At 44.6% G+C, this 12415-nt stretch overlaps 1 protein-coding gene across 9 annotated transcripts; it reads right to left on the reverse strand.

Moving 5' to 3' along the window:
- Positions 1-3343: 3343 nt before the first annotated feature.
- Positions 3344-11952, reverse strand: LOC123182931 (disease resistance protein RGA5). 9 transcript variants are annotated; one of them, XM_044595626.1, is made up of 12 exons: positions 11728-11952; positions 11453-11577; positions 9421-10297; positions 7200-9338; positions 7027-7070; positions 6582-6805; positions 6344-6479; positions 6046-6185; positions 4685-5282; positions 4477-4565; positions 4183-4382; positions 3344-3781 (listed from the first exon to the last, which is right to left on the reverse strand). In XM_044595626.1, exons 2-9 carry the CDS (start codon positions 11565-11567, stop codon positions 4716-4718), a joined length of 4242 nt encoding a protein of 1413 aa, XP_044451561.1. In that variant the 5' UTR covers positions 11568-11577; positions 11728-11952; the 3' UTR covers positions 3344-3781; positions 4183-4382; positions 4477-4565; positions 4685-4715. The 9 variants fall into 9 exon arrangements, with proteins under 9 accessions (XP_044451561.1, XP_044451557.1, XP_044451558.1 ...); XM_044595622.1 differs by having other exon boundaries at positions 3344-3876; XM_044595623.1 differs by having other exon boundaries at positions 3344-3881.
- Between the last annotated feature and the right edge of the window lie 463 nt (positions 11953-12415).

Here is a 12415-nt window from a genome sequence, read left to right on the forward strand (position 1 = left end):
TCTTCACCTGGGGAAAACAAAAGAGCTAATCTGTTACTAACTTGATATAGGTACAGATAAAATCTAACAGTAACATCTAGGAGTATGTAACAGTGTATGACTAAGCCATGTGTATAAACTCATGATCAGCACAGCAACATAAAGAAGAACTATGTAATAACCCCACCCCACCCCCTAAACAGGAAGAGCTATATCATATTGATGGTTGTATCTCCTCGGAATATAGATGACAACAAAGTAAATCTTCCAACCTTATCACATGAATTTGTGAGGTGATGGAGTTGAATGATGCAGCTGATGCTTGTAGTGACAAAATTAGCTACTAATATATATTGCTTGCAACTTATAGATTATGAAACAGCTAAACCAAAGGAGAACTCTGGACATGCAACATTTGAATAATCTGCATATCATTTATGATCGAAAAAAGAGACACTTTTTACTTAGCATCACTACCATTTTAATTGTTTGCCTTTGTTATTAGCAGTGTGAATCCCTATAGTCGAATGGACAGTAGTTTGAAAGTACATGCGACCGACACTGGCCGCCAAAAATTTCCAAAAGTGAAAATTGTACAGTTCAAGTCTCACAAACTATATTGAGAAGATTTTTATTACCTGTTACCATTTTAGCACATTAGAACATCAAATCAGACAAACACCCTGTGTATCATGCATCATTTCAGCTCCGTCAAATCCATCAGCAATAGATGTGCCTAGAAGCAGAAGGCAGACATTTAATAAAGTTCCAACAAAAATACAAATGGATATGAGAAGACAACGGTGAGTCTATTACGTAGATGAATTGACAAATATAAGAAAAAAGATGCACCCTTTTTTACGATTTTACAACTAAGTAGGTAAGAAATAAAACCACATATGTTGCTTTTTGCAAGGAATATTCATTTAAACAATATACATGTACACAACTACCTCATAATGAAGAAATTTAGCTTATAAGAAAGGAAGACAGGACCTGGAACTGATCTCATGTAACTCATCACTCCTCATTTCAAGAATACAAAATAGAAACACGCGAAACCTCATAAAACTACTGGCCAAAGTGATCTTGGGTATTCAAATTAAGTAAACAGAGCCTGATTGGAGAAAACAAATGCGGACAAAAAAGGGGTGTTACACTAATCACTTGCATAACAAAGACACCTGCATTTAATGATAACACAAAAGAAGACCATAAGCTCGTCTATCTAGGAAATTAATAGTGAAGCATGACGACAAATATATTGAATGATAACATAAATTAGAAAATATAGCTATAAGTTTGTCTATCTAGCAAAGGCACATTAACTAAGTTTAAGTTGTTATACTTGAGAATCACAACGAAGATATTCAAACATCCATGTAGAGAACACACCAAAATTAAGTTACTCCTACAATACGAGGACTAAGGATGAAAAATCACCTGGAGGATAGAAACTCCTGAAAGAAAGATAGTGAGTATAATAACCATTTTTACAAAGTTTACTAGACTTCATGGACTTAAGTTGAACCATATGTGCACCACAGCCCACAGATAGAAGTATTCCATCACTATCCTCAAGGAATCCTAGTATACGTCTCACAACTACCCTCTTTCCTTTGAACTGTTTAGGGAGCCCAATAATTGTACGCGTGTCAATGGTCTTCCGTAGCACCCATGTGACAACACCATGGCAATTGATACTCCTCTGCCACATTTGTAAGTTAGGGTAAGATCATATGGCGAAGCCAACCTTGCCATCCGAAGCATGCAATGACTGCCAAAGCGGAAATCATTTGTGACGGGAGGCCACCTGATCATAGCTAGGCTCTGCTCATCCAAATCAAACTTAAGTATGCCAGCGCTTGTGATATCCAACAACCAGTAAAGTGCATTACCAACAAGCAGCCCAGGGATACCATAATCAAACAGATAATAGGAACCGGTTGTTGAAATGATATCATCCCATACACCAGTCTCCGAGGAGTAAACACGCACGATAAGTCGATTATCCCCTCCGAGATAGGAGATCAACACCACCTTGAAGGGGCTCGAGTGGCAGCTTTCGTGCACGTGGGCCTGGTCGATGGTAGCGCAGAGCACAGCCCCGATGAAGCGTCTTTTTTATATGAATTATGGCGGAACGTCCACGCGGCGCTGCTCACTGGTGATGGGGTCACACACGATGACCTCATCCCGGCGTTTGTCCGTGAGAAGGACGCGATCGTGGCGGCAATCTAGAAGTTCGACCGTCCCCATGTTGTGGCTGTCGATGTCGCGGAGATGCAGGTGGAAACGCCTTGGAGGGATTCGGTCGGGACGGTCCATGATGGGGGTGAAGACGATATCATCCTTGCGTCGGTGGAAGAGGCCGAGGAGGGGCGGCTTTCGGTGGTGGAGGCGGAAGCGGCGGAGGAACTTGGGGTCGGTGGCGGCGCATCGCCACTGCTTGCAGACGGCGGAGGCCCGCACGAGCGAGGAGGGCTGCGGCGGAAGACGGAGGAGGATCTCCCTCAGGAGGTCTTCGTCTTCGATTGGCGAGGCCGGGAAGATTCCGCCGCGGCGGATCGCTCCGGCGCCGTCGCCAGTGGCGTGGATCTGGCGAGGAGGGCGAGCCACTCCGGATCCCTCCTGGCTCGCGTGAACCTGGGGATGGAGGCGGGTCACTCCGACGGCCTCATCACTCGCGTGGGTTTGGGGGCGGCGGCGGCGGGCGCCGTCCTCGCTCCCTTCCATTTGGGCGGCGCCCAGACCTAGCTACACAGGGAGGGACGGGGAGCGGAGCGGAGTCACCAGTGAGTTCACCCGTGGTTGGTTGTAGACAGCAGCCGGCATTAGAACGAGGACGCAGGCAACATCTCTGAAACCTCAAGATGCAGAGAAATATTCAGAGTTGAGAAACCGGAGCAAAGGCAGAGGAAGCTAACGACAGGACAGAGCAGAGTTGAGAAAACATAGCCACCAGGAAAAAAAACTTACCAAATCGCCTCTGAATTTTCGGAGGCCGTCCGATCCGCGTGGTAATTCGAGCGAGCACACGTGTGGGGGTGTTTCTGCCGGTGCCGGCGTCGGCGCCATCCCATTCCTGGGCTCCAGTGGAGGGACGCATGGCAGCTTGATCTCTAAGTGCTGGATCTGTAGTTACAAGCTAGGGTTCCTGAATCCTGATGCTATCGAGGCTCGGGCGGGGGCGTGGTCTTAGTTTCTCGATCGCAACACACTCTAGTGCTCAAACAAAAAGAAAAGCATCTGCCATCAGCTTCTCCCTCCGTCCTCTCTTCTGTTAGGGAGGAAGATTTCCATATTTTCTTTTCTTTCAGAAGACATTCTTAGTTCAGACATAGGAAGATAGAGGCTGCCGATCTCTCCGTGCATAATACAGTAGTAGCTTCTATACAACATCCATTCTTGATACATGATTGATAACATTGATTGCTTGGTCCATTTGGAAACCAAAAAGAACAAACAAACTCTACAAATAAAACACTTGCCAACAACGTACAAATGGGTGATCCTGTAACTGTAACTGAATAAAGGATCATCGTAAATAAATTCTATGAAATTCGGACACGTCAATGTCGACCAGGACCAAATATATGACAACATACATTACTTGGTGAGCTTTGTTACGGCAGAGAGCCCACCAAACTGGGATACATGGAAACAAACTCATTTACTAGAAGCCAAAGTATAGGGAGGAGGAACTTGTTGGTAGAATTTCATCATCTTCAGGAGACGGAGGCCATATTCCATCATTAGAACTCATATACCATAGCGGTCTGTCTGGCACACCCAGCACCACCTGATGATCCAATTCCAATTCATCATTAGGTGCAAAGGGAACATAAGTCGAGCGATGAGTATCATCACAGTGCTATGAAATGCATAGAGTGCAATCTGTTCTGCATGAAAAAACAAATTCAGTCTTGCTGTCCTTCTGCAAACCAGCCCACGCGATAACCAGTGTCATGAATGAAAGACCATCAAACTAATTAAAGTAGCTTCTCCAAAGAACATCAAATTTCTAGCATCTCCTGTAAACTTCAGAAACGCAACTGCACATATCATTCAGAGAAGCAGGAACACCTGATGAATATTCAGTGTGCAGGCCATAGGTATTCTTTGCACTAGAAAAAAAAAGTGGACAGCTCTGGTATGCGGCCAGGGAAAACTTTGATGCTCACTCACGCTAGGAAGTCGTACATGTATGATTATGCAGCCAATTCTGGCATGCTTAGTTGAGAGATATCATCACAACCCAGCTCACGTACAAACGGGAGGGGAATAAACTCCAACCACTTGCTTCAGTTATCTTTGCTCTAGAGATTGCGTGGAAAAGGAGGATGAGTCCTCCATCTCACGGCACATGGTTGTGCATTTGTCTGACGCAAAACGCAGTTTCCCTACGGAAAAAGAAGAGAATAGGACATCAGTGGAATTGTAAGAAAATTGCAGTAACAATGTAAGTACTCTTCAGTGGGGTTATAGGACCATTACTTGAAGGTGGCAAGTGGTGATCCCGCGGTCATGAAGTAGTCAAAAAGATCAATGTTCAGGTTGTCGTACATGGTCAGGAACGGATGAGCCTGGTGTCAGAGGCAACAGATAGAAGAAATGGGTAAAGATCAGTGAGCTTGCTGTGTCTGTGTCAAATGACGCTTTCAGAAGAACATACACGTTATGAAGCAGACAGAAAATTCCTTACTGATATCGCGCGGATCAGATTCCAGGCGCATCTAGCGCCCAGTTAGTGCCTGGTTCCAAATGTCTGCGTGTGTTCCGTACTCGTCTGGCTCTTCCAACATGTCCATGTCATTTGTTGGCTGTTGTTTGTAGTACTCGTCTGGCTCTTTTTCGATCATCTTAGTTTTGCCTTTCTCATTTACTGCCCCGTCCATCGTCTTAGTTTTCCCTTTCTCATTTACTGCCCCATCCACAAGATGTTTGGATACTTTAACGTGCTCTTCCTCCCCAATTCCACCAGTTTTGCTACCAATAAAGCACCGTAAGAAATTAGTTTTCTTTGACTGCTGCTTGCCGGTGCTGTCATCGTTGAGCAGCGGCTCAAGGGCTTTCACGACGTTGCGCATGTGAGGCTGGTACTTGCGCTTGCTCTGCAAGCACCGGCGCGCGACCTTCACAGTGCTCCACGCTGCCGACCGCGAGTATTGCCTCTCCATTCTCGGGTCCAACAGTTGTAGCAGCACCACACCAAAGTTGTACACGTCGCTCTTTATTCTGGCTGGCACCGTGGAGTCATCCTTATTCCCCATCCCAAAGCCCCACAGCTTCGCTGTGTAATCCTAAAAGTTATATCACAAAGCACAAGGTTAAAATAATAATTACACTAAACTCCACCAACCAGGTTAAAACATGAGGAAACCGGACCAGGGCCGGCTTGCGATCTTACCAACCTGCTCTACCTCTCCCTAATTAGTCTAACCTTAATGTATTTTGTATGGTACATTTGACTACATGATGTTTTTCTGAGGTAATCAGAAACACCATTCTCCATAGATTGTTACTGGTAAAAAAAATCAGACAGATTTAAATATAAACGTTTGGCAACAGATTAAATAAGCTGGGTATGGTTTCAGTAAGTTAAACGAAGCGAGTGGTATCATAGCGCTAAGCCGTTTCTTTTTTCTTTTTGAACAACAGCTAGCCGTTTCTTACTCTCTTTGAAATCTATGTGGTCGTGGGATTGAAATCTGTCAGCATGTTTAATTTCGGAGTAGAAATGAAAAATGAGCTGCAATTGATTCAAACCCAGATCGTTCTGGGTGGAAGCATGGACCCTACATTTTAGGATAGAATAACCTTAACATGATGAGTGATCGCATAAATTAAAATTGATTGTGATGTGCAGTCTTCCTGGTTTTTATCATAGTTTTAGATAGCCGGCTATAGCCTTTTCAGCAGGTGCCGCTAAATGGTCGTCTTCACAAATAGCCCGCTATAACTGATTTGGAGGCCCGCCGCTATTTTTCATAGCCCGCTATTTAAATCATTGGTTTTTATGGTAAAACACAGGGATATACTATGACCAAGTGATGTGAAACTTACCGAGTCAAGCAGAATGCTAGAAGCCGTGAAACCACTGTAGTACATCATCTGCTCGCCTGACTCGTGTAGAAAAGCCAGCCCCTTGGCCGCTCCGACAGCGATCTTGAGCCGTGTTAGCCATGCTAACGACCCAATGAGATCTGCAGCCATACAGTTGTGCATATATGCACATCTGTTAGTAAATTAACACTGCATGAATGTTACCCCCTCCGTCCCGTAATGTAAAACGATTTTGCAAGCTAAATTATGGGGCGGTGGAGTATTAATCAGTTCAATCCAAGTCACCATGCATGCTTACTGGTCTCCAAGAAGTGATGCTTGAGGTCGCCCCTGGGCATGTACTCGTGGACGAGTATACTGCACTCTTGGTTGCAGTAGCCCAGCAACTTCACTAGATGAGGATGGTGCATCATCTCAAGATACTTCAAGTCTGACTGATCGATCACAAATGAAATTAATTAATCAATGAGTTGTTGTGATTGGTGATTTAAATCTCCAGCTGAAGGCAGGATTTGGCAGGGACACTAAGAGCTTACGGGCAAGCTGAAGTTGAATTTTGTGATGATGACCATGACAGTGCCCTCAAGGGCGCCCTTGTAGATGTTAGGGTGGAGTTCTTCCGGGTTGAGAAGGTTTTCCTTCGAGAAGTTGCTGGTGGCGGACCTGAGCACGTCCAAGGTGAACTCATGCAGGCCCACCTTGTTTACATCCAGCTGGATGGATTGACTCCTGTCGCCTTCTCCCCCTCGAGCCTCTTTCTCTGACAAGTGGACAGTTGGAGAGAATTGTTAGTTTGTGACAAGTGGACAGTTGGAGAGAATTTTGGGACAAGCTGCTTAGTGTTTTCCAAAAAGAAAAAAGAAAAAACTGCTTAGTGTTTTTTGTCTTCAAGAGCCTCTAAATTTCCCCAATTGGTCAAAGTAACTTTGTTAACTTGATGGCAAAACGTCTCTATTAGCACCAGTGTATGCGAAAATGTACCTGGATCATGCAGACGCGAAGAGGACTCCGGTGGCCTTGAAATCCTGATCGATTACAACAACCATTTAACTAGCTTCGTTAGAACATGAGGAAATAGTCAGGTTAACTGAAGAATCAATGTTGAAGTGGAGGCGTACATATTTCCTTGTTTTTAGAATGAACATTGGAAGTACCTTTTCTCTGCTGGTCTCTCCAGTTTCTTGTCGTATTCAACTGGTTCTTCCTCCGCAATCTTATCCGGTTGGTGTTTGTAATATTCAACTGGTTCATGCTGCTGAATCTCATCTGGTTGTTGTTTGTAGTATTCATCTGGTTCCTCCTCCACAACCCCATCCAGTTGATGTTTCCGTTTTGTGTTTTTCTCTCCACAAGAACTAAAATCCACTGGTTGCATGCTGATTGTAGGATTGCTCGGATGATTACTAACAAAGGTCCTCAAAGCATACTCTATATCAGCAGCTGCACACCCAAATTTTACGGAGACCTCTTTAAGGCTTGGCATATGATTGATTGTAATATTGGCAGTACCATGTTGACGTCGGTCCAGTCGGGACTTGGCATTGAAAACTAGCTTGAGCTTCAAGAGATTAGGCATTGCATCCTCCTCAAATTTTAGCCAAGCTATACCAGTCATGAACGTCATCCTGAAGTACTTGAGAACTGAGAACCCTGCCACGTTAAAGATGATCTTGCCAACGGGGGCCGTCTCTACGCCCAGCGACAGAGACGTGAGGGAAGGCAATCCTCCGAGAATACCAACACAAATCATCTTAAGTTCCTTCACAGCAATCTTCAAAATGCTCAGGTTCTTGTGTTTCTCAACCCACGGAGGTATTTGTGAGAATATGCAGCCTCTGTGCCGCGAGAATTCAAATCTCTGGAGGAGTGGGGGAGGTACCATGTCATCCCATGAAATGGATGCATCTGAAGCGCCATCAATAACCTTGTCTGAGGAGTCACAAGCAACTACTATAGTTTTCAGGTTTTCATGTCCGCTCATAAAATACCTCAGAATTAACATATTTTTTTCCTGAGAGGAAGACTGCCCAGAAGAAAAGGTAACACGAAGATCCTGCAGGTGTTTCATCCTGTTAACTTCCAATATCTCGTCAATCCAATTCTGCAGATTTCTCTCATGATGGAGACTGAGATACAAGTGCAACAAGTATGGGAGACAGACACCGATTCTAAGTTTAAGGAGTACTGCATCCATAATATCCAGTGTCTCCAAACAATGCAGCCCTCCCATATAGTCTGGCAATTTTACACAGAGATTAGAAGCAATCTTCAAATATCTCAATTGAGACAGTTCTGAAATCACACTGAGGTCTACAGGGTTGTCGTCATGACCGAGTTCTTTGGAGCCACCATAACCAGATATGTGAAGGTTTAGAACACGAAGAAACTTGAATTCTTTAGTACTAGGCATAGACTCAAATAATCCAAAAAAAGTGAGTGACCGAACTTGCGACTCTGTGATGCTTCTTGTTGGTGTCTTGGTATATCTTGCATTGCCAAAGAGAAGAGTGAGTCGACGGGCGTTGTGATAAAGATCTGCGTTATCTTCATTGTAGTCTATTGCAACAACGAAATTCTCTTCTGCGGACTTCTGTGTGATAATATCATGCACAACATCATGAACTGCACATGACAACACCTCATTGTTGAAGTTGATACGTATAGGTTGGATGAATCTTCTACTGATAAGTTGATTGAGATAGCTCTCTGCAAGTTTCTCCACATCTTGCCCTTCTGTTGTATCGATGAAGCCTTCAGCCATCCATTGCTTCACCAAATCATCCTTGTAGAATGTGTAGCCCTCTTGATACATACTAAGATAAAGCAAACATGTCTTCAAGCATTGAGGAAGATTGTGGAAGCTGAGATTCAGTGCTTGTCTGGTTCTTTCTGAGGTAGGATTCGCCGAGAAAAGAGAGCTCAATGACTGATGGATGTATGTCAATAGATCAATTGTCAGGGCAGGCTGGCTTGCTAAAAGACTAGCTATGCTGACTGTTGCAAGTGGCAAACCACCACATATTTCAACAATTTCATTTAAAATCTCTTTGAACTGTTCAGGGCAATCACTTTCAAAGCCAAACAGTCTGTTAAAGAATAGCTTTCTTGAGTGATGATCATCTAGGGGTTTCATCTCAAAAACAAGCTCTGACTGATAACGGCAACATCTGAAAGCAACATCTTCTATCTGTGTAGTGGTTATTATTCTGCTGCCATGACTACCCTTCGGAAGGGCACGATTGATAATATCCCATACTGATGCAGACCACAGATCATCAATAATAATGAAATACCTGCATACCATTGATTAAATCATATTAGGCTTTAGGGCACAGGGGATTTAGTATATTTTTATATGAAGAAAAACAGTAGTACCTTTTGTCTTGGAGATAATTTTTTATCATATTAATGAGATCAACCTCCTTAAAATACTGTGGTGGGCACTGCTGCCGCTTCAATTGCAAGAGCATGTCCCAGAAAATTTTCTTCATATCAGGGTTTTTGGACACTCGAATGAAAGCTCGGCAATCAAATTGCAACCCAATCCTGTTGTACAACACTCTAGCAAATGTAGTTTTACCAAGACAAGCAGATCCCAGAACAGATACCACCTTGAGCTGCTGCTGATCGGCGCCATCGTTAGTCAGTGAGTTAATAAACTCATTCATGCGGTCATTGATTACTATGTCAGATGTTACTTCATACGGTGTTGGCGTTGGAAGCATATGGCCAACAGGCACAAGTGTATGCCTCAAGGTGCTAAAAAAAATTAGACCATACATCCTGTGTCGTTTCATCGCGTCGCCAACATATGTCCTGAATTCTGATACTGATCCCACAATCTGCTCATCCCACGTAAGCTTCTTGGGTGCCCTGACATGACTTAGCCATTTGTGGTGGGATCTGGTGATCTTGATGTTATCGGCAATGAAGGAGGGGTCTGCAGCCTGCACGTATAGGCTGTCGATGTAATCCTCCATGTTGTAAGACAGATCGCGCACCTCATTCATCCAGCACCTGGCCGTCTGGGGAGGGTCCTCCAGTTGTGACAGTGCATCAAGGCAGGTGCTTATCTCTTCAATATCTTCTTTGAGGAGCTGCATCTTAAGCTTGACACTCTCGGAGGAGCATCCCGGAGGAGGCGCTAGCAGCAGCATGTCCAGCTTCCAGACAAGGGTTCTCATGGCGCCAAGTGAAGCACTGATCGGGGGGCCCGTCTCCCCGACTCTGCATCTACCTCGGAATGAAACATCTGAACACACATAAACAACAATGCATTTAGTTAGCAAATATCGATGTGTGCACTTATACCCCATATAGAAATGCACCCCTTAACCGTGTGAAAAAGCTAAATTCTGCAGAAAAACATTAAGACCGATGTTGGTCATGGAAATAAAACCATAATGTAATTCAGGTGCCAAGGAAATCACTAGAGTCGAGTCAAGGAACTGATTCTAGCAAGTTGTTGACCACACAAAGGCTCTCCTCCGTTGTTGGGCGCTTCCCGGCGCGCCACGCGCGTCTGAGATGCGGCGAGACGGCTCGCAGCTCGAGCAACAGAATGGGAATTGGAGGGGACAAAGGTGATGGTACCACGTGCACGGTGGCTGAGGCGTCCGTGTCGGACGATGTTGCAGGGAGGATGCGGGAGAGCCCGCCTGCTTCTTCTCGTGCCCGTCCTCGACCTGTAGGGAGGTAGAACAGCATGAGAAGGATTTGGGATTTGGAATGGTGGACCTCATGAAATTGTCGTGCTCGAACATTCAGGGGTTCGGCCTGCATTAGTTAATTGGGTACATTCGCAAGGAGGACTTGGATATTGAGGATTTTGCAGGACACGATTAGATAGGACTTCTCCCTTTAGGAGCTTCAGGGGCTGACTCACCACTCGTTTGCGTGGCAATGGCTTCCAGTGACTGGTCACTCTTGTGGCATTAGTCTTGGTGTGAAGGAGGACACCTTCATAGTTGATGATATGGATCATGGAGAAATTTTCCTCATTTCTCTGACAACAGACGTTTGAAACTTAGTTGGGAGGTGATAATCATCTATGACCTGGCTCACCATGGGCGGTCTTCGGCTTTCTTGGTAGTGCTGAAGGCCAGATGAGGAGACAGGAAGAGCGGCAGAGCAACGCGGGGCATTTTTTTTTTTACTTACTTACTTATCAAGTGACACCCTATTGGGTACCGATTATTGAGAATGTGCCGGACCATTTCATGTCAAACGTCATAACAACAACCTAATCATTTCATATGGTCCAACCAAACACAAAATGAAAATGAAGCAAGCTTAACCACGGCTCATCGTTCTAACCAAACAGGAAAGTAGGGACATCGCACCTCATTCTTCCCAATTTCGAACGAGAATTAACTAATTATGCGAAGTGAGAGGGGGAGGGGCTAACCTCTGGTTTGAGGGGTTGTATCGGAGAGGACGCCCCTGTGCATCTCCGGAGATTCTTGGTCTTCCCCCTCATCTACTATCCCCGCCGCCTCCTTGGACTCACGCCGGTGCTCCATCAGTCAGAACCTGCAGACTGCATGTCAGGCCATGTCGAGCTAGGAAAGAAGAGAGACCCCATGCATGGCCATGGTCTGCATCTGCCTCCAAGCGTAGCATCAATCAAAACGGACAAAAGATTGAGGAAGATTAATTAACGATCCATCCAACACCACCTACCAAAAGGCTCAGGCCGGGCGAGATTCCGTCTGCACAATCTCTTCTTTTCTTGCTCTATACAGTGGACAAGTTGCATCAGATCTGGGCTTTGAATAATTTGATTGATGCCGTCCCAAGTCGCGATGCATAATGGCAACATATGCACAAAAGGGCTCCAACTTCACCAACGTTACTAATAACTCCTCGGCCTTTTCGTATGGCTAACGATTCACACCAACCGATCGGTCGCCCGGCAGACGACGCGAGCCAGTTGGACCGCACTTCTCTGGCCTTACCAAAGCCACTCACATACGCAACCTTTTTTATCGTCCACACCAGCCCATAATGAGAGTAACTTCAGCAGTAATATAAAATCCAACTCAATAAATTTACTTATGTGATAATAATTTAATAAGAAGAGAGATGATTTGATTAACATAGCTAGTTACTCATCCTATAACTTAACATCACACATATCAAAACAAGATGAGTTTACACACTAATAAATTAAATGTTGCATGACACGACACGTATGTTACTCCCACTATGAACATAGTAATATGGACTAGTAACATATACATATTACTAGTTTAAATTGCTTTCAACTATGATTAGTCTCAACATACCTGGCCGCTCATCATGCCACTACTTCTTAATTTTTGCGTGAGCTGTACTTATTTTAACTTTTGCGGTGCATCTGGATTCATTG

The sequence above is a fragment of the Triticum aestivum genome, chromosome 1D, assembly GCF_018294505.1.
Source record: "Triticum aestivum cultivar Chinese Spring chromosome 1D, IWGSC CS RefSeq v2.1, whole genome shotgun sequence".
NCBI lineage: Eukaryota > Viridiplantae > Streptophyta > Magnoliopsida > Poales > Poaceae > Triticum > Triticum aestivum.

Coding starts and splice junctions, on each gene's coding strand:
- LOC123182931 (XM_044595626.1), bottom strand. CDS start 11,567: ATGGAGCACCGGCGTGAGTCCAAGGAGGCGGCGGGGATAGTAGATGAG. Junction 7,071..7,199: donor GAGAGACCAGCAGAGAAAAG/GTACTTCCAATG, acceptor GTAATCGATCAG/GATTTCAAGGCCACCGGAGT. Junction 6,806..7,026: donor TTCGCGTCTGCATGATCCAG/GTACATTTTCGC, acceptor TCCACTTGTCAG/AGAAAGAGGCTCGAGGGGGA.